This window comes from Pinus tabuliformis, chromosome Q (assembly GCF_031772625.1).
Source record: "Pinus tabuliformis cultivar Carrire ecotype Pingquan chromosome Q, CPIR1, whole genome shotgun sequence".
NCBI lineage: Eukaryota > Viridiplantae > Streptophyta > Pinopsida > Pinales > Pinaceae > Pinus > Pinus tabuliformis.
Window position 1 is genome coordinate 986,925,534 of NC_142296.1, and position 21,981 is coordinate 986,947,514.

General features: G+C 40.2%; 1 protein-coding gene across 1 annotated transcript in view; it reads left to right on the forward strand.

The window, feature by feature from the left end:
* The first annotated feature begins 1,655 nt into the window (after positions 1-1,655).
* LOC149222796 (uncharacterized) overlaps positions 1,656-21,981 on the forward strand; it is a 339,999-nt gene continuing 319,673 nt past the window's right edge. The window contains exons 1-3 of the mRNA XM_089383170.1: positions 1,656-2,042; positions 2,158-2,216; positions 2,333-2,373. Coding sequence (XP_089239296.1) covers positions 1,959-2,042; positions 2,158-2,216; positions 2,333-2,373 — 184 coding nt within the window. The 5' untranslated portion in view covers positions 1,656-1,958. The remainder of the gene's footprint in view (positions 2,043-2,157; positions 2,217-2,332; positions 2,374-21,981) is intronic.

The following is a 21,981-nucleotide window of genomic DNA, read 5'->3' on the forward strand; positions in this document are numbered from 1 at the left end:
AGCAGTGGATCAACTCCTACAAAACCGCACAACCATGCTGGCCCACCTCAGAGAGAATCTCCATCAAGCTCAAAACCGCATGAAGCAACAGGCAGATCAACATCGTTCAGAACGCAAATTTCAAGAAGGGGATCAGGTATTTTTGAGGCTGCAACCATATAAGCAAACATCACTCAAAGACAAGGGTTGTCAGAAATTATCTCCAAAATTCTACAGACCGTATCAAGTACTTCAACGCATCGGAGAAGTAGCCTACAAGCTAGCTTTTCCACCCATTGCAAAAATCCATCCAGTCTTCCATGTCTCATGCCTCAAGAAAGTGATTGGGAACCATTGCCGAATTCAAACTAGTCTACCAGAATTAGATGAAGAAGGTTCAATCTGGCTCCAACCTGAACAGGTTCTTGACACGCGAGAACGGCACCTGCGCGGTCGCACGATCAAGGAAGTCCTCGTCAAGTGGAAAGACACCTCTCCGGAAGATGTGACCTGGGAACTAGCCACTGTCCTTCAGCAGTTTCCGCAGCTTCAACCTTGAGGACAAGGCTATTTTTATGGGGGAGGGCATGTTAGGGTCCAACCCTAACCCCCTTATTTATGTAATAGGGTCGAGTCATAGTTATAGTTAAGTAAAGAGTCAATAAAGCCCATATTAATAATTGTAAGTGGTTGACCCGCATTTAAAGAAGGGACCACAGTTAGTTGCAAATGGGCCGTGGTATTAGATAGATGGTATCAATAAGAACCATGGTATTGACCCATGGTATTGCATGTATGAATCCTATATAAAGGATAGAGACTCCCCTCGAGGAGCATCGTGTCTTATTTTGTAATTGAGCCCAGCTCTATTGGAGGTTGCCCCCTCAAAGAGGCAAGTGAACATTGCTTTCCTTTCTGAATAATAAAATACATGCTGTTATTTTTTATTGTTTTGTGTTTTGGGTATATTTCTTCGCATGTTTGGTACTCTGGTATCTTCTTGCAGGTCAAGAGCATAACATAGGTTGTTAACCTCGACATTAAAATCTAACACTAAAATAATGGCACTTGTTGCCAACACTGATTGATATAAGGATAAAAACCATACAAGGTGAGCCTCTCTTAACAATGAAAGTTAGACAATTACATAGGTGGAAAGACAAACACAACAATAAAAACATTTTTTAAAACCAATTTAAAAAAATCCACACCAATACAATGAAAATGTAACATTCTTTTAAATGAATAATAAATTTCAATTAATATATAAATTAGTAAACAATATCACTAAAACTTTTATTATCATTCTAAATTTTGAAAACCAAAATAATCTTTAAAAATTAAATTTGTCAAAGATTTACTTGTTATTTCACAAATTTTAAGATATAGAATAAAATTATTAATTTTATCCCTTTTTTTTTAAGAAAAAAAATATTATTTCATATAACTGTTTTAAAAAACTTAACATTAAAAAAAACAAAAAAAATACCACAAATCAGGAAATTACATCAACCAAATTATTATTAATAATAATCTTAATCTAATTTTAAAATCGAGACACCAAATTAATCCATGAACTTTGTGAAAAAAAAAGAACAGAATTTTATACCACAAATTTACTACTCAAATTATGAGCATAAATATCTGTACATACCTTCTTCCCAACCAACTTACGCCTTTTTCCCAAAACAAATGTGTTAGGCTATTCGATCGAGTGGAGACATCTCAGTCTAACAATTATAAGGTTCATTAATTTGTTATTTAACGTTTCACACACCAAAGTTCGTATTGTTTCGAACATTTTCACTACTTCGTGGTAAACTGGTTTCCATGAATCCCCTGCGAGCCTTCAGGGGTAGTACTTGTCTATGTGGGTTGTAGTTACGTACATCTGGCGATTTTAATATCTCTCTGCTCTTTGGATTTTGTTGGACTGTGACAATCTCCTTCCTTACTCCAATATCAAAATATTAGTGGGGATGGCCAATGAAGAGAGATTGAGAGCGTGGTTTGAAAGTGTGGATGTCCAGGGAACAGGCCAAATCAATGCTTTCGATCTGAAGGTCGCAAGCCATCCCCAAATTCTCTTCAGTTCTTTTAAAATTGACTCATCGAATCATCTCGATTGAAGTTATAATACCTACATGATGATATTTGTTTTGATCACTTTACTCGCAGAAAGCTCTAGCTGCCGGCAATCTCCACTTCTCAGATTCGATTGCCCAACAGATGATAAGGTTGGTCTTTTGATTAGAGACCCATAAATCAAAATTACCCATAAAATCAATTGAAATTACTATTGAATATATGGTTAATGAGTAGGCTCTTTCTTCATACTTTGTTTGCCGGGCAGGATGCACGATGCAGACAGAAATGGAATCATGAACTTTGCAGGTACTTTACTTTATGTTTGTTCAGAAATTCGTGATAAGAAGTTGCTGTTTAGTCCTGTCTGCATACAGTTACTTATATTTTGATCTGGGTACTATCTTGTGCACTTAATGAGAAATACTATTATCGCTACTGGGTGGCAACTATTACCTCTAAACCACTTTGTCAATTTCTAACGATACACAGTACATTAATGCCGCTGAATTGAACCGGCTTCTCCTGAGTCTCTCAGTTAAACAAGGAATTCAAAGTCAAATCAAAGAGAAAGAGAACGAAATATCACGAATCGCCATGCTCTGTACGAATACGAGAAAATGAAGTATCCTTCTTCAGAAATGAATTCGATTCCTACAGCAAAGGGACACTTTCAGATCAACTCTTTTCCCATAGCCATAACCATGAGACCAGATCAATCATTAGAATATCCGCGTGTTTCGAGATGTTCACTGTTTTGACCAGAACTAAGGTAGGGTTTTGACTATATTTATGTTGTGATTATGTTTGTGCTAGGGGCTTTGAAAGACGTAATGCACAAATTCAGCTTAGGTCATAATGATTCAGGGAAAACCAGAGAAAATAACAGATTAACGAACTGAAGAACAATGCATTCAACCATCTGCACAAATACCAGAAAACCAAGAGGTCATACAAATTGAAAATGCTTCATTAAATACATCCACACATAAATTGAGGATGCTTCATTAAATACAACCACTTTAAATATTTTGTCCCTATGAAAGAAAACATTTCAGCCCTTTCAAAGAGAGCTTTGCCCTGGCTTTTCCTACTAACCCCCCAAAAAATAGTTCTTCCTCGAAAAAGACCCTTCTGAAAATAACTTGTTATTATTATCCCCAGTAGGTTATTATTATCTAGAATAACAGCTTCATGATAATTAAAGGTGTTTATTGCTCTCCATCCATCTAAAACTAGAATCTGGATATTTTCTTCTTGCCCAAAAGCAGTTTCTTATAGCAGCTAGAAAAACACATCTAATTTTGTATAAACCCCCTCCAATAATGATTGCTTCTAGATCAAATCCTATTTGTTTGAAAGCTTTGCGACTGTTGATTCAATCTCCAACACAGAACATATACTCCTGATAAAATTCTTCCAGCAGCTTTGGTGCAAGTCTTTCTAGTTCAGCCTCAGGTCACCAATGTGATATCAAACTATTCACATGCTTCTCAAGTTTTTTTAACAAAGCTGTGTCCTTTGAGCTCAAAGATAAGCATAACAACTTGCTCTAAGAGGTTACGCACCAGAAGTGGCCTGCTTGTGCGGCCAAAATGACCCAGTGCTTTCACCTAGGCCCAACTGCTTATTTGTGCTTCCAAGGGAATTAAACCTTGGTGGTTGGCCTGACTTACTGCTTTCTTTGCTGCTGAACCATCCAATGGACACAGGCGTCTCCATTTGACTAGGTACCATTTGTTTGATCATTGCTGCAATGGTAATGCAGTCACACTTATCTCCAAATTTCTTATCACTGTCTCAATTGGTTTTTTGGATGGATCCTTAATCAAACATGATTGTTGTCTTTGTAGTTACATTTCTACTTTAATCAAAGTTCTCATCCCCTACTAGATTTGAACATTGGTGGGTGGCTTGACATACCACCATCTTCACCATTGAACCATGACTCTATCGCCTTATGCTTCTCCATTTGACTAGGTACCATTTTGTTTTTCATTGCCATGATGGTGATGCAGTTGCCCTGATCTCTAAATTTCTTTTAACTTCTCAAATGGGTTTTTGGGCAGGTCCCTAATCAAACATGGTTGTTGTCTTATTGCTACTTTGCTAGTTTATTGTAAATAGGAGAGATATGTAATTCTTTTGGTTGATCCAAAAAATTAGCAAGGTTTCCCAATTTTCTCAAAGTCTGATAGGGGCCAAATTTCATATTTAGTCCATTACACCGGTCTTCGAAAAACCAACCTTATTGGAAATAAATCATTGCCATATCACCAATTGGATACTTTCCATTAACTCTATACTGCATTACAAAATAAAATATAAACAGGAAGTTCCAAATTCAATATGGTAGAAACTACATGTCCCAATATAGTATGGTAGAAATCAATGTTACATGTATCATTATTGGCAATTTATCACCAGGGGTCTGAAATTTAAATTATCAGCAATATCGGGGAAAATATTGGAAGTTATCGGTAAACCTAAAAATTACAAAATAAGCATTTTTTAACTTTTAAAGCAACATCAACATCAAACAAACACATTGTTACATAAATATGAAAATAAAATTGATATATAAAATGTGTAAGATGTCAAGTGGTACTACAAATATCAATATTGAAATATGATATTTGTCCCGAGTCATAAGATCTGATAGAAAGCCACAAAATCATATCCAAACAAAAATAAATGTATCTCATGAGATGAATCATGGCAATGAAAACAATGGGTTTCCCCTTGTTTGCTTGATGGAAAATGGTCACAGCATCGGAGCATCCTCAACAATGTTATCAGATTGGACCAAAAGTGTAGTCTACCAAAAATTACTTGAAATATTCAAATTCTGAAAAGAACATATAATTCATGTGCATCCATATGAATCCAAGTTATTGTGCACAAATATGCAAGGTTTCTCGTGTACATAGCAAGTAAGGGTGTATACAACCAAAATAACACTGAGTGCAATCCATCTGTGAATCAAAATAGATCAACAGGGAGGCTCTAAATGGCCTCTAAAGTCCACAAAAAAATCATTCTATAACAAATAGCTACATAACATCAAAATCATTACCAATATTGGGATCCTCCTCATCAAGATCACCCTTTCAACATTGTCTTTGCCTTGATGAAGCATTCGGAGCCCAAAAAGGGCATGGCGTCATCATATTTTAGCCCTACAGCTCACACTGTTAGCTTTCTAATACCCAACTGCTAATTTAATAAAAATTCTGAGATGAGGAAAACGGAAATTCAACTCCAATCTCTTTTACTAAATATGTTGAGTATTCTAACAAATAATAGCAGCGGAAAATAAAATCACGAAGACACAAGCACACAATAAATAATACACCAGAATTTACACAAAAAACCCCAAATAGGGAAAACTTGCCAACTTGTGTGTTTTATTATTATTCTGCTCAACAAAAATCTCAGAAAATTGATTACAAATACTGGGAAAAATTCCCCTTCAATTCGTTGTCCCTCAACACACTATTTTACGTCTCTGTAACCAACTTTGCATACACAACTGTATGGACTCGTACAAGCTATTTGACCCTCCTGCGCAAACTGACTCAGCCTTGGTGTAGTGTTCTAGCACAATTTTTCCCTAGGGTTGCTTAGGGACACTAGGGTTTTTCAATAAATTTCTATTACTCAAAATGTAACACTGTATATTACCGTGGCAGTTTTATTCAATAACCAATCATTGTACATTAATCAATAATGCTGCTTAAGACAATCCCAACTGCATTGAGATAACTAGTTCCAAGGTTCAATAAAGTATATGAACGATTTTGTTGAATAAATGATTTTTCCACCTATCTATAAATTAAATTTACACGTGAAATATTGATCTGAAATTTTATCAAACAAACCCCAAAGAAGACTCCAACAAGAATGATTCCTGTTTTGTCCCAAACTTGCTTCTAAGAAAGAAGACCAATCCGTCCCAGGTTGACTTTTCGCTCAGGGTTTAGGAACTTCAGTTTGTCATTGAGCATGTTGCTTCAAAGATTAGAAGTGGCACTGACCCGACTCTAAATCCACACACAAAACTCACATGCAACCATCGAAAAATTTGGCCCTCTATTACAAGATTTTCTTGGTTACAGACAATCACTAGAAGACTCGCTTCAATCATAGAGATACATGTATTAATCAGAGAAAACTCATTTCAATTTAGGCTCAGACCACCAACTGACTTGCTATAGGAGTCTCGGTTTATCGCACTGTTTGTCAACAAAACATCGATCCACCTCAAGAATAATTCAAGGTGCTTTGTGTGCTTTAGTAGCGGTCTGTCCAGAACTTTGCTTACCTTCCAGATCAACTGACATGGCCAGAAATGTCCCTGGATGGTTCCTTGCTTGACTTCGGTTTGCTTCAGGAAAAGTCACAGAGCAATGCGTCTGCCCGTTCAAATCAATTTGCATGGCCAGAAGTGAACTCAGATTGCCTTATCACAGATGGACTTGCCTTAGGACAATTATTTTCTCTTGATGAAACTCCTTAGACCAAAAACTTCCCTTAGCAATCTTGTGCCAAAACAAGTAGAAAATAGGAAGAATAAGGAGGAGTAAGATTATCAACTAGGGTGGAATCTTTCACCACTAAAATTGATAGGAGAGAAGGGGTCTTAAAACCATCAGAACCTCAGGCTCAAGAAAAATAGAGATAAATTATCAATCCAATGATGCTCTAAAATGAATTCAATCCTATTGTATTTATAGGTTTCCTAGATGGGTCTCTTCTTCTGAATTGATTGAGTAAATTTTACTCCAAACACCAATTTTGGGTTTCTTTGCCCAGCAACCCTAAACTTGCCCAGCATAGGATATTTTGGGGTTTTTTCCTCTTTATTGAGGACTATAGCCTACGGGGATTGATAGGCTATTTCATCCCTTAGGAAATTAATTTCTCGGGAACATTACACTTGGTAAGTGAGCACATTGTTGAATAAATTGTTGAGTCTATTCGATCTCTTTCTTTCTGCCCTAGCACACTGAACTGGAATATTTTCTTGCTGAGCTAAAACACACGTCTCTAGTGCGTAATGATGATAACCAAGTCTGTGCCCTTCCCTTTTTATAGACACGAACTGACCCATCAAATGAAGTCAGATTGGGCTATTAACTCAAGTTGAACTGGCCCATTAACTCAAGTCGGACTACCGAGATCGATTTTCTATTTTTAACTATAGGAAAATCAGAAATTTTCCTAGTCAAAATTAAGTGAAAGTATAACTCCGCCTTAGCTTCACTTGTGAGTTCCATGCCAAATTTAGCGCACTTCTAAATTTAGCAGAACCCTTCCATCTCTAATTTCAATTAACACTCCCTCTTAGAGAGGAAGGTGTTCTGTACTACACCCTATTTATCTCTAAAGTAGATGAATCTGCCTCTTGTCAATGCCTTGGTCAAGATATCTGCTGTCTACTCCTTTATAGGTATGTACTAGTCTGACTTTACCCCTCAGAGGGCCATGCACTTGATATATCTCTGTGGCTGTTTACTCTATCTGAATGTGGAAATGAGAGCTCCAAATCCCTCTTGAGCCTCCTTGATCAACTAGTCTGCCCACTTGGCTCGTCCTCTCCCTGCTCTGGGAGTCACTGGTTGAGTGGGTCCCTTTAGCTCGACTCCCTCCTCCTATTCCCGCGCTTTCTCCTCAACCGAGAGTTGGTCGACCTACCCAACAACTGGCTGTGATGAAGCCTAAGAAATTGGTTGAGCTTCCTGCTTGGGAGCCTGCTGCTCCTCCTCTGATGTTGCACCCTGCTCACGCTCTAAGGACTTCTTGAGAGCCCTTTCTTCCTTGAACTTCACATCACGTTTGATCACTGCCTTCCTAAGTGCTGGAGTATATATTCTATACGCTTAGATGTCTCACTGTAGCCGATGAAAATGCCCTTCTTTGTTGTGGGCTCCAACTTCTTCAGGATATTTGAAGACACATGGCAGTAAACAAGATTGCTAAAGATCGAAGGTGAGACACATTAAGCTTCTTGCCTGTGAAGGCCTCCTCTGGTGTAATTCTGCCTAGCACCCTATATGAACTCCTGTTCTGCAATAAGACTGCAGTGTTGCATGCCTCTGCCCAAAGAAACATAGGTAGCCCTTGATCTTGCAACATAGCCCTGGCTGGTCCAACAATGCTCTGCTTCTTACGCTTAGCCACCCCATTTTGCGGAGAGTTATGAGGTGTTGTGAGCTCTCTCCTGATGCCCTCCTTGGCACACAATTCCTTGAAAGCATTGGAGATGTACTCCCCATCATTGTCTTACCTCAGTGCCTTGATCCTCCTACTAATCTAGTTCTCCACCAAGGTTTTGAACTCTACGGCTTTTGAGAAGACTTAATCTTTCTTCTTCATGAAGAAGATCCATGTCTTTCTTAAGTGGTCATCAATAAATGTGACATAATATCTATATCCCATCAGGGATGGAGAGGAAAATGATCTGCATACATCTGAATGTACCAACTCCAAGATGCCCTTGGCCCTATTATCTCTGCTAGAAAAGGATGTCTTGGCATACTTGCCAAGTGTGTAGCCCTTGCACACGTCATGCTGATCTACACTGTACTGTGGCAACCTTGTGGCAATCTCCCTCAAAATCTTCAATGCTCCATGGTGTAAGTGACCCATACGCCTATGCCAAAGCTCTCCAAGGTCACATCTATGCGCACTAATCTCTCTGCTGCTCAAGGCTGCTTTTGTCTCAAACTGTAACCAGTAGCAATTCTTCACCCTAAATCCAATCTGCTTCATGGCCCCATAATTTTAGGGCTTGAGGAAAGCCTTTCCTCTATTGAAGGTGACCTCATAACCTTTGTTTTCCAAAGTTGAGACTGAAACAATGTTTTTCTTCAACCCTAGGACATAGATGACATCTGTAAGGTAGAGAGGACTCCCTCTGAAACTTGACAGTACCCATGCCCTAAGTTAGGTACCTGCCATCATCTCCCATCTCTATATGAAACTGCATATCCTTCTCTGTCAACTTGTTGAAATAACTCTTGTTCCCGGTTATAGGGGAGGATGCTCCATTGTCAGTATACCACATATTGCTGACATTGAGCTTGCCATGTAAGCTATGGGAGAAAACTCCTCCTCAAACTGAGAAGTGAACTCCATCTCCGCTGATGTGCCACATGATCCGTCTTGGATCCCTTCTTCCTATTTGGACACTTGGTGAAATAGTGACCAAACTGATTACAAGGGAAGCACTTCACTTTGCTGAGATCTTTTCTTTTTCTTGCCTCCTGAATTGGACTCGGCCCCTCCTGGATTTTTCTTGCCCTTGGCCTTGCCCCCTTTGCTAGCTAGGGAAAAGTTTTCTTCTTCCTCAGTCTTCACATGAGACCCAAATTTAGCTTGTTTCCAGATCTCCTCTTGCATGCAATCACTCCATGACCACTCCCAATCTGGAAGCTTTTCTCTACCACTCACTACATCAATGAAGTTTTCCCATGACTTGGGAAAGCCCAATAGTGCAAAACTAACAAGGTCTCTGTCCGAGACTGTCTCCCCAACCCCGACTAACTCGTCCTTCACTTGGGTGAATCTGGTTAGGTAAGAAATCACAAACTCAAAGTTAGTCATCTTGATATTTTTGAGTTTATCTCTGAGCACTATTAGAGAATGCAGTATGGCAGCTATTAATTCAATTTCTCCTTGATCTTAACAATTGCTTGTGAACTTTATCTATCTTTTTATGTTTCTTTATTAGATCTTCTTCATCAAACAATTATCAAGAGCAAAACAATAAAGACAATGGACACAAAAATTAGGCTCCAAGCCAGGGCAAAACCCCTCCAAGGGGAAAACCCAAAAAAACTCTTCTCTTCTTATAGAATCTGCTTCAAATGAGAAAATCAAGACCCAAACCACAAGACCAAAGCCTCCTCCAACACCAAGTCAGCCCTCCAAGAAGACCTTCCAATTAGGTCAAATTCAAACCAAATCAACGAGAGACAAATCCTTCCAGAACTGCACCAAACTCAAAATTTCGGACCCAGCAACAAGATTTCAGACCTACAGTTGTTTTGCAACTTCGGCCCCTGTAGCAACTCAGTATCCTCACACGTGTGAGAGAAAACTAGGGCAAACCTTGACCAAAACTTTGATTTCCCTTCCTTCCAGCTTCTGCTTCCTTCTTCCTTGCTTTTCTTGACCTTCTTCTTGAAATTCACACTTCAAGTCGAGCTTCTTGATTGCAGATCGAATTGGTGAGAAAATGAGGTCGAACAACTTCTATTTATACTCTTCTAGGTGGGTCAAATACCCCTCTCTGGGCCGACTTGTCTCTGGCAGAGCCGAGTTGTTCTAGGAGGCTTATTTTGACTTCTTTGACTCAAAATAAATTCTTTTACATGGTACAACTTGCCTAGATGGGTCTTATAATCATGATGTTGACTCTCTTGACTCATGACAATAAATCCTATGACCTAACAAACCCTAGGAGCATGAAGAACATGCTCTTACCTAGAAGACCATCAATAAAAAGCATGAAAGCCATGCTCTAAAATAATAAATTTTCTTTCTTCTTTTGTTTGCTACATAATATATACATATTGACATGTGTATAATAATAATTATGAAGACCAATACTAGTTACATTTTCCAACAAGTACCAACTTCATGGCCTCACTCGTACCCTGGTACAATCCTAAGATCGCTGTCCACATGGCCTGAGCTGTCTTTTTTCCAAAAAGGTGAGGTATGATATGATCCTTTACTCCTTCAAGGATTATTCTTCTGGCCTTTGTGTCCTTATTATGTTGGGCCAGTTGCTGAGGATTTGTTGGTGCGGCTAGTGGACTCTCCACATATTCCCAAATTCCCTGCTTCTCCAAAACTATACCAATCCTATCCTTCCAAGAACATAAATTCGAGGCTCCATCAAGGCGATCCTAAAATCTCAGCCCCAAATATGCCATTCCGCAAGTTTGAACTGCTTGGAAACCCTTGCGCAGAGCTTACTTGAAAACCCTTGTGCAGATTATGCCTTGGTCACGCAGCCAGAAACCCTTGCACAACCTTGAAGTGGACTACGTCCCCTTTCTTGCATCTTTCACCTGCTCCCGAGGAAAATAACACGCTTTCTGGTCTTCAATCAGAGACCCGCTCTAATACCATGTTAGCTTTCTAATACCTAGCTGTTAATTTAATAAAAAATATGAGATGAGGAAAATGAAAACTAAACTCCAAACTCTTTTACTAAATATGCTGAGGATTCTAACAAATAATAGCAGCGGAAAATAAAAGCACGAAGACATAAGCACACACTGAATATTAATACACCAGAATTTACTTAAGAAACCCCAACTGGACAAAACTAGCCAACTTGTGTGTTTTATTATTATTCTGCTCAACAAAAATCTCAGAAAATTGATTACAAATACGAGGAAAAATTCCCCTTCAATTAGTTGCCCCTCAACACATTGTTTTGCATCTCTATAACCAACTTGACCTCTGCATACACAACTATACGAACTCGTACTGGCTATTTAGCCCTCCTGCGCAGGCTGACTTGGCCTTGGTAAGTGAGCATGCTACTGAAGAAATTGCAGAGGCTATTCGGTCTCTTTCTCTTTGCCCTAGCGTGCTGAATTGGAATCTCTTATTGCTGATCTAAAACACACAAGTCTCTAGTGCGTAATGATGATAACCAAGTTTGTGCCCTTCCCTTTTTATAAACTCGAACTAGCCCATCAACTGAAGTCAAATTGGCCTATTAACTCTAGTTGAACTGACCCATTAACTCAAGTTGAATTGCTGAGATCGATTTACTATTTTTGACTATAGGAAAATTAGAAATTTTCCTAATTCAAAATTATGTGAAAATATAACTCCGCCTTAGCTTCACTTGTGGGCTCCACTGCTAAATTTAGCACACTTAAGAAAATAGTAGAACCCTTCCATCTCTAACTTCAAATAACACACACGTGTGGGCTTATAATACTAAATTATGTTGTAAAGCTAGTGGGTTGGCTTGTAACCCTAATTTACTTTTTGTCCACTCAAAAATCAAACTTGTGTAGGGGCTTTTCGTTAGAAATTAGGTTAGATAGACCTCATATAAATAGGTCACCTCACTCATTTGTTGATCATCACTTGTGGAGAACTCGACTCTCCAAGAGATTTCGGCCTAGCTTGTTGTACTTCGCTACTTTATGGAGATGTGATCTTTTGTGGATATTTGGCTATTGGAAACTAGTGCTTATTGTGGAGACATCATTTTGGAATAAAGAAGGCTTGTTTCTTGGATATATTTTGAGTACCTTATTGTTGAATATCTTTCATGATTATTGCATGTAATGTTTCTATGTTTTTTTGTGTTCCATGTCCAAATGCTTATGTTTATATGAAATGCTTGGTTAATTTTTGCATGCTTTAATTTGTATGCTTGAACTTCCCGAGAGAACCTCCTAGAGAGCTTTTCTCTAGTAAATTTATCCTTGCTTAAAGTGATAGCTAGGGTTAGCAAGTGAAAACCTAGGGTTTTCCCCTTAACTCCATTCAAAAATTTGATATTTTTGTGGTTAAATTCCCTTAAGGCTCCATCACCCAAGTAGATAGAAGGCACTGACATTCATATTGATCGTCAAAAGTTATGAACTTTCATCTTTGTAACTCTCCCCTAAAATTTCAGCCCTTCAAGGCAAGCCACTAGGGTTAGGGTTTGAGGATGAATTCAACTAGGGCATGAGCATTGGGCTGGTTGGAGGTTGTTTTACCTTGATGAACCTTAAAACACCAAAATCTAGCAATTTGCATGGTTGGAAGTCCCTCCTTAAGACCGACATCACCCCTAGGCAATTCTAGGGTTAGAAAAACCCTATTTCAACACTAAGGCTTCAACTTAGGGTCATTTGAAGGGTTGTCTCTTGTTGTTGATTTCATCCTTATAACAAACCTTTTCTCTCTCCTTGTATGCCTTGTACTACTTTTGAATTGTACATCAAAAACCCAAGGCTACATATTTATAGGTTGCTCCATAGGTACACTACTCCTTATCCAATAGAACTGAGCCTTTTTCTTTGTCTGAGTACCTTGGGCAAGCTTATTGAAGTGTCACCTTTGAACCCTAGACTTAGAATATCCTTTAGGTGACCTAAACTAGGAAGCCTCTTGTGTGGTGAAATTCCACTAAAGAGCAGGAGGTGGATTGCTGAGGTGACAGTGACATCCACCTCATTGTTGTATTTTAATGTGGCTTTTGCTTTGTGAGGTATCTCACAAGACTTGCTAGATTTTGGGACAAGTACAATATGGGATTGGCCATTGCTGAAAGTGAAACTTATACCATTTTCAACGTGCAATGCCTAGGCCTTTTACATTATCCTTGTTAACTCTTTAACAATGGCTCTGATAAATATCCAATTTACACACATAAATGTAGACCAAAAAATATGCGCAAGAGTACGAGGGAGAATAATTACTTGATTGATTCTTATTGTAGTCTCTTTTACATGCAATCTACATTATGAAATTTCCTTAATTACAACAACCATAAATTAATCTTCTAACTTATGCAATTTATTTGTCTTCAGAATTATTACGACAAATAATGATTAATTCACTATTGCAATCTTCACAAATAAAATTCAGGAACTGAGAAAAATAATGCACAGACAAAATTTTGGACACCAAGATTTTAGGACAATAGTCCTTCGGAAAAATGCAATGTGGGGAAACCAATTCAACAAATGAGGGTTTATATTATTAATTCTTCAGCAATTTGAGAAATACAACTGCTTTCATGATACTGGCAAAGTTCAGGCATTCAATTTTCTCCACTTGCAAAATAGTCTGGAAACACAAGTTTCCTTTGCAAAAATAATTCGGCCTCTTCCCAGCCTACTCGCACCTCCTCCTGTAGCTAGCATTAGTGACTGGAAATGTGCACTGGCTCCTTTGGAAAATTCGTTCAGCCTCTGGGAAAATGTCCTTGCAAGTAGAACTGCCTCCAACACTTTTCTTGACCCACTCGATCTGCGTCCAGGTGATAGATTTGACATTGGCACACTAAATCGAGCTCTTCTCTGTCACTTGCACTGCTATTTGGCTACTTGCACTACTGAATTCAACCTCCTCTTCTGCAGATAAAATCAACCTCCTTTATGTTGCTGGAAACTGGAAATCACTGTGGAAATCTCCTCCTTAAATATCCCCCCAAATTCTTTGTTGAAACCCTCTTGTTGGTGTCTCCCTCTACTTCCACTGTGCCCTTGCTAATCACTGCAACTGGTTAAGTCGAACTGCTCAAGTGTGTCTCTTCAAACCCCATCAACTTGCTCTTATAATCTCTCGTTGAGCAATCAACAACCATGATCTAATCACAATCGATGGCTAAGATCGTCTTGACCCCATCAAGTGACTTTTCCAAAAGTCTCTAGAGAAAAATCGATTTTCTTCAATTAATTTGGTTTCATTAACTAGCTTTCCTAAGTTAGACTTGGGAAAATCATTAATAATTAGCTAATTAATCTAATCGAGGAGTTTCTTGCAAAACCTTTGCTAGGTATTGGAGAAAATGTGTTCCTCAGCCTCACAGACACCATAAAGACTACAACACCTGTCTGCTGCTACCAAAAACTGTTAATTTTAGTTAACATTGGTATGTTCTATGCTTAGCACAATTACTTCAATGTTCCTTTAGCAGCCCAATGACAATTTCCAATTTAGTTTTCAATAGCAAACACATTAATCACATTGTCAGTAAAAGTAGATAGAACATGAAACAAAATGCAGAAGACAAGCCAAGACAAGAGGACACTAGATTTGGCGGATGCCAGGGAAAAACCCTAATGGGGGGAAAACCCTTTGATCAATTCTTCTTATTATTATATCAAATGTTCAACAGAGAGAGAGAGAGAGAGTGCAAAAGTGAAAAATTTACTTGCCAAATCACAGTCAAAACGACCCTGTCAAATCTGCAGTCAACTGCAGTGAAATTAAGCCCTAACCAGAAAGTCAAAGATGGTCAATGCAACAACAAATCTTCCTTTTTGGAGCTTGGTCATACCCAGTCAAACTCAGCCTGATAAGGTGGTCAAAGTCAGCCCAAAACAGTCCTGAAAATTGCGATCAAACTTGGTCAACTCTGCGGTCATGTTTGCAGTCAACCTTGCGGTCAAAGTGCCTATAAATTCTTGGTTCCTGTGCCAAACTGTATGGCCTGCCAAAAATGAAAATTTCCCACAAAAATCGCAGTCAAAGGATGAGTCAAAGTGCTCGGTCAACGCTGGTCAAACTCCTGCAACAGTCCTGAAATTCGGCCCTGCAATTTGCCCAGAAAATTCATCCTTCTGCCACACGTGTGAGAGAGAGAAGATCTGCCCAATAGCTGTACAAACCAATGAGAGACAGAGAGAGAAGAAATGTGTGTGATGATGATGCCAAATGAGGTGAAAGGGTAGTTGTATTTATACAAGTCGTTGAGGGTGAAGAGTCACGTCCATTGGGCTTCTTGAGCCTACATGATGATGTGGCTGACTTGAACAATTTGCACATGTGTGGGCATAGATTCAAAAACACACTTCTACTTGTCCAAATTGGATGATTTTTATATCAATTTTGGTCCTCTCGAAAAGAGGAATGTAATGCAATCATCATCTCCATCAAATGAGTTGTCCCAAGGTGGAATTTGGCCCTAGTTTCCAATTTTAACACTCCCTCTCAACTAGGGAGAATTCCACCTGACTATCCATCCATCATCATCATCGATCATCATGCCATCCTGTCATCATGTACCATCTCTGTATCTCATCTCATCTCATCTCTGCTCTGCTGAAGCCTGAACACTGATATGAATAATGAAGAAGAATTGATCGAGAGTGAGTCACAAGACCTTACCACTCTCTCCACTGACAAAAGTCAGTCTAGAGGTAGAAATTCAATCAGACTTGATCCCAGATCAAGTTGTTTAACACCATGCATCCTAGACATAGGGAGTGCGATAGTACTCGACGCGTCCATCGGTAGTGCTATGGTCCCTCATTGGCCAGATGAGAGGTACTTCACATGAGTCCCGGACTACATGGGTAGGATGTATGTGGGGCATCAACAGGAGAAGGTGAACCACTCATCCTGCTCATATGCCATAGGAGAAGGTGAACCACTCACCCTACACACATGTATCGTAGGGGAAGGTGAACCAATCATCCTACACCCATGTCAATTATCATGGGGTATCACAGGGGAAGGTGAACCACTCACTCTGTACACAACGCACCAATAGGGGAAGGTGAACCACTCATCCTATGGTCGCTCATAACTCCAAGAAGTACCCCAAGCTCCCAGGAGCTCCCAAAGCTCAATGTACAACTCAAGGGGACCCTCATGGGAGGGTCTTTCCATAAATCCAAGTCTCTCTCGGAAGGCTAAGAATTTGACCTTCCCTAAGGGCTTTGTGAGGATGTCTGCGACCTGCTCATTAGTCCCGATGTGTTGGAGCCTTATTGCTCCCTGTTGTACCATATCCTGGATAAAGTGGTACCTAATATCAATGTGCTTGGGGCGGTCATGGAACACAGGATTCTTTGAAAGGAGAATCCCACTCTAGTTGTCGTAGTAGATCATGGTGGTATCCAACACATGCTCAAATAGCTCACTAAAGGGCTTCCTCAACCAAATAACTTCACAACTGGCCATACTAGCAGCAATGTATTCGGCCTCGGCGGTGCTTAGAGCAATTGATTTCTGCTTCCTGCTTATCCAAGAAATTGACGCAGACCCCAATGAGAAGCAACATTTAGACGTGCTCTTACGATTCACTACATTGCCAACCCAGTGGACATCATTATATCCATGTAGCGTCATATTTCTGGCAGTGTATCTCAGTCCATAGTTGATTGTGCCATAGAGATATCTCAAGAGATTCTTAGCAGCAATCCAATGTATGTGATAAGGCTCGACCATAAATTGACTCAACATATTCACAACAAAGCATATATCCGGTCGGGATCTTACCAAGAACATCAGGGCCCCCACAAGTTGTCGATACTCGGAAGGGTTTGCCAATTTGGGCCCAACAACACTTCCACATAGTTTCTTGAAGTTGAGTTCCATCAGAGTAGACACAGACTTGCAATCCACTATCCCACATCTCTCGGCAACTTCACATTGTATTTTCCTTGAGAAAGGAAAATTTCACTTGGCTTTTGCCAGACCTCCAGGCCTAGGAAGTAATGCATCAGACCTAGGTCCTTCATTTCGAATTCGGAAGCCAACTCCCTCTTGCATTGATAAATGAGAGGGTCTGCACCTGTCAGAAAGAGATCATCTACATAAAGGACCAAAATGAGAGGCATGTCCTTTTCAAACTTGAAGTATAGGTTAGGATCGACATCGCTCCTTGTAAATCCCAGCTTCATTAGATAGCTATCAATATTCTCATACCAAGCCCTAGGGGCTTGCTTCAACCCATAGAGGGCTTTCTTCAACCTGCATATGTGTGTCCTTCGATCTTGTGCTTCGAACCCCTGAGGTTGTTCCAAGTAGACTTCATCCTTAAGCGAGCCATGCAAGAAAGCAGTCTTTACGTCCATTTGATGTAGTCTCCATCCTTGAGAGGCAACGAGAGCAATAATCGATCGGATAGTGGTATATCGGGAAACTGGTGCAAATATCTCGTCATAGTCCACTCCTTCCTTTTGAGAGAAGCCTCGAGCAATGAACCTGGCCTTATATTTTTCAACACTCCCATCAGCTCCATGTTTAATTTTGTATAGCCATTTTGAAGTGACTACGGACTTGTCCTTCAGTCTAGGCACCACATCCTAGACATCATTTTTCATGATAGATTCATATTCCTCATTCATCGCATCCTTCCAGACTTGGTGCTTTACGGCTTCTTCGAATGTACATGGCTCATATTGAACAATAGTACTCATAGCAACTAAGTACCCTTGATACCTGTTCGACTTTTTGCTTTCATGGAATGTCCCTCTTGGAGCAATATGTCTTTTAGCATCTTCAAGAGTATCTTTGAGCCACAAAGGTATTTTTCTTGAGGTAGAGGGATCACCAGGAGGTGGATCAATGGGATCCATCGGGCACAAGCTCATATGTCAGAGGTTCATCCTGCTTTTCTGCAACATCATCATTATCCTTCCTTGGAATTGGGAGATCTCTGGCCTTCCCAAGTGCAGTGTCTTCCTCGAAGGTGATACCATGGCCAACTTCCACATCTCTTTGTCTAGGCACATAGTAACTTCCACATCTCTTTGTCTAGGCACATAGATTCTATATGCCTTTGAATTTTCACTGTAGCCCACAAATATACCTTTCTTCCCAGATGCTTCTAGCTTGTTTCTTTTCTCTTTAGGCACATGAAAATACATGGGACAACCAAATATTCTAAAATGAGAAACATCAGGTTTCTTACCAGTGAAAACTTCTTCGGGTGTCTTGAAATCCAGTGCTTGATGCGGGCTCCTATTTTGAACATATACGATAGTGTTTGCAGCTTCTCCCCATAAGAACTTCGGTAAACCTTGATCATGGAGCATGGCACGGGTGGCTTCCATGATTGTTCAATTCTTTCTTTCAACAACTCCATTTTGCTCATGAGTGTATGGAATGATTGTATTCCTCTTAATGCCATCCTCTTTGCAAAAGTCATTGAATTCATTTGATTCATATTTGGTTCCATTGTCGGTCCTCAATACTTTGATCTTCTTCTTTAAGAAATAGATCCATGTTTTGCGAGAGAAGTCATCCACAAAAATTGCATAGTATAAGTATCCTCCCAATGATGTTACCAACAACATTCCAGATAGGTCAAAATGGACCAATTGAAGAATATTAGTAGTTTGGCTTTCACTTGAAGGGAATGGTCCCCTTGTAAGTTAACCAGCTGCACAACCCTGACAAACTCCTTTATGATTCATGTTGAACTCGAGCATACGTGTGACCATATTCCTTACCCAGGTAGGAGCTGTAATGAAGGTGAGCAAACCTCCGGTGCCATAATGCATACAACAATTAGCCCTAGAACAACAAAAATCCCAATCCAACGTATATGACAAAAGTAAACAAGAATAACATTAAAAAACATGTACTTACATGTAACAAAGTATATCCAACCATTCACAATTGACAATAGAGAAGCTCCAAGAGAAGATAAACCAATATCCACACATCAAAACTCATCCATAAAGCTCCAATTCATCCTCTAGAAAAAGTGCAAAAATCTCAAGAGAGATAAGAAATCCAAACCAAAGTTATGATGAGAAATGAACTCATCTCACTTGTATTTATACACAACTTAGGAGTTCGAATTAGCCTTTTAGGCCTACATAAGCCCCCAAAATAAAATAATGTTCTAATAATTCAACTTTTGGTGACAAGCCCACCAAACTAGCTCATAAATGAAAAAGTAAGCCTCTCAAGAGATCAAATAATAATCTATGCATGTCTGTTAATTTGTGTAGTTTGGGAGGTACTCCAAGCCCTAGGGTTCAAGGTTTGGAGGGAAAAGCACCATAAGAGCAGCGTGTGGGCTTGGAACCCAAGTGTGGGGTTTTGCACCCATCATGATTTGGGCAAAAACCGTGATGGAGGTACAACATGTGATGGATGAGGATGATAGTGCTCGGCGATATGATTCCAACGCATCGAGAATCGTTTGAATCTGAGTTGTCGTTAGAGAGAAATGAATTTTTGAAGTTGACAAGGTAATTATTGGTTACCAAGTCATGTAGGCTTGGTGTAAAAACACTCCAATAGATGTGTCTCTTCAAGATTCGTTGGAGCCCTTGTATGTGTATAAATACAAGGTGTATTGGAGTCATTTGATCATCCAAGTGTGGGCAATATACCTCTGAAATAGAAGGAGCCTTAGCCGCAACAAGGGAGCCAAGAAGGGACAGCGTGGAGGAGCCAAGGACAGCGTAAGGGTTTCTGTTTGTTGTAGGTGACAGCGTGGAGGTCTAAGGGCTGTCTAGGAGGCAGTAAAGGGTTGTTCCAAGTGCGTGTTAAGGGTTGTTTGCTGGGTAGATAAGGCCGCATGTTTGGAGGACAAAACAATGCTGTTTTGAGGGCAGTTGGTGAAGGTTTGGAGGGAGGCTGAAGGCTACAACAACTGTTGTGCTAGGCCGCAGGCCATAGCCAACAACTAGGCCATCCTTTGGTGTTGCGTTTGGGTGAAACAAAGCACAAAGAGGCAGCGTAGGAGTGGAGGGCCTCTCCCTTGGAGGATCGCAGTCTTTAGAGGGCTGTCTTGCTGAGTTGCATGGAGGAGTAAGGTTGTAGGTGATGCCCTAACCAGTGGTGCAACGTGGTGAAACAACAGTGTCTTGTGAGGTGTATTGGGTCAAGGTGTGACCGGATTGGATCAGTTTGTTGAGCAGCTTGTTGATGCCATGTGTATGACATTCTGAGGTGGTGGTGTCATACTAGGAGCATAATTGACAGTAATTGATTGGGTGCCTTAGGTCTGATTGAAGGGCAGCGTGTTGGCTACCCAAAGTAGTCCTAGAGCAGCAAACAAGAAGGACGTTGTTGATGTGTGATTGGGTGAAGGATTGCAGCCTTATGAGTAGCTCTTTGATGGACAAAAGAGGCTAGTAGAAGGTAGATTGGAGCTCGGGAATTGGCCAGCCTAGAGAGCAGTTTGAAGAGCTCGTGTTCATTGTAGCAGACGTGACTTGCAACAGTGATAGGAGGCAACCCTCTTGGAGTCTTGATGTGTAGATGCCTTGATGGACTAAGGCACTACTAGTGAGCAGTACGGGAGAGAAGGATCGGCAAGACAAGATACGACATAGAAGTTGCAGTGATGCTTGTCATTGTATCTTGTATACCATCGATTGTTGTATTATTCAGATTTGGTTTAATATAATGAAGATTGGTGATTGTACATTATTGTACAATTTTGTTTAAAACTATGTATATTGTGCATATGTGATTTACTGCTTTATATTTCCGCTGTGCAAAGTAGTTTATGGTTGAGATTCTTGGTTTGATAGTGTCGGCGATTTTAAGAATCTAACCTAGATCCAAGGTCGTGGAAATTCAATAGTAGGACCTTCTAAGAGGCCTAATGAGGTCCATGGGTGCCACAATGATGAATAAGACCCTCAAAAGCAGTGGACAAGGGGTTGGCCCCTTGTAATCGTGGTGCTCCAAATGACATGTGGGGGCACACAAGTGTCCTCATGGGTCTCCAAACAAATTGAAAATGCATGTAGATCGCCCACAAGGGCTAGGATAATGGTGTAGATGATGCCACATCATCGTGCAAGTCCTGGATCATCTGCCAAGTGTATGGTGCAAATCTGGGGCGAATGGGGTATGACGGATCAGGTGCATCTTCCTCGTCCAATAAGTGAACCACGAGCAATCTCTGAATGGCTATGGGGATCCATGGAGTGTTGTTTGTTGCTGTGGAGGCCCATGGCTCTCAATGTACATCCTACATGTGCCAATGTAGCCCTCTGGAGGATTAGGACCCCGTATAGGGAGACCAAACCCAAAATGGAGGCCATCTGCAATCTTGCATAAGATCTAATATGTCCCCTAGCTTTCCAGTACAACAAGTCATTAGAGAAATCGAGTAAATGAGCTTACCAATCATGGACCACAGGTGGGGACTTCATAATGGCTTGCCCTTTCATAATGGGCTTCGAGATGTGCCAATGTCTCCTAAAATCCAAGTGGGGTTAACCAATGATCCTATTAGGTGGTTTCTACTTCTAAAGGGGATAATATAGTCAAGGTACATCCTTCAAAAGGTGGTGGCATGTGACAGATAGGTGAATGAAGTGGGGAATGAGAAGGGGCAGCCCTAGGTCACATGCTGGGTATAAGGGTAGCTAATAAGAGGGAAGCCCACACTTGGGTTTATAATGTGTAGGAGGGAGCAATCGTGGTACATGAGGTGCCTCAACCTTGATTTTTCCA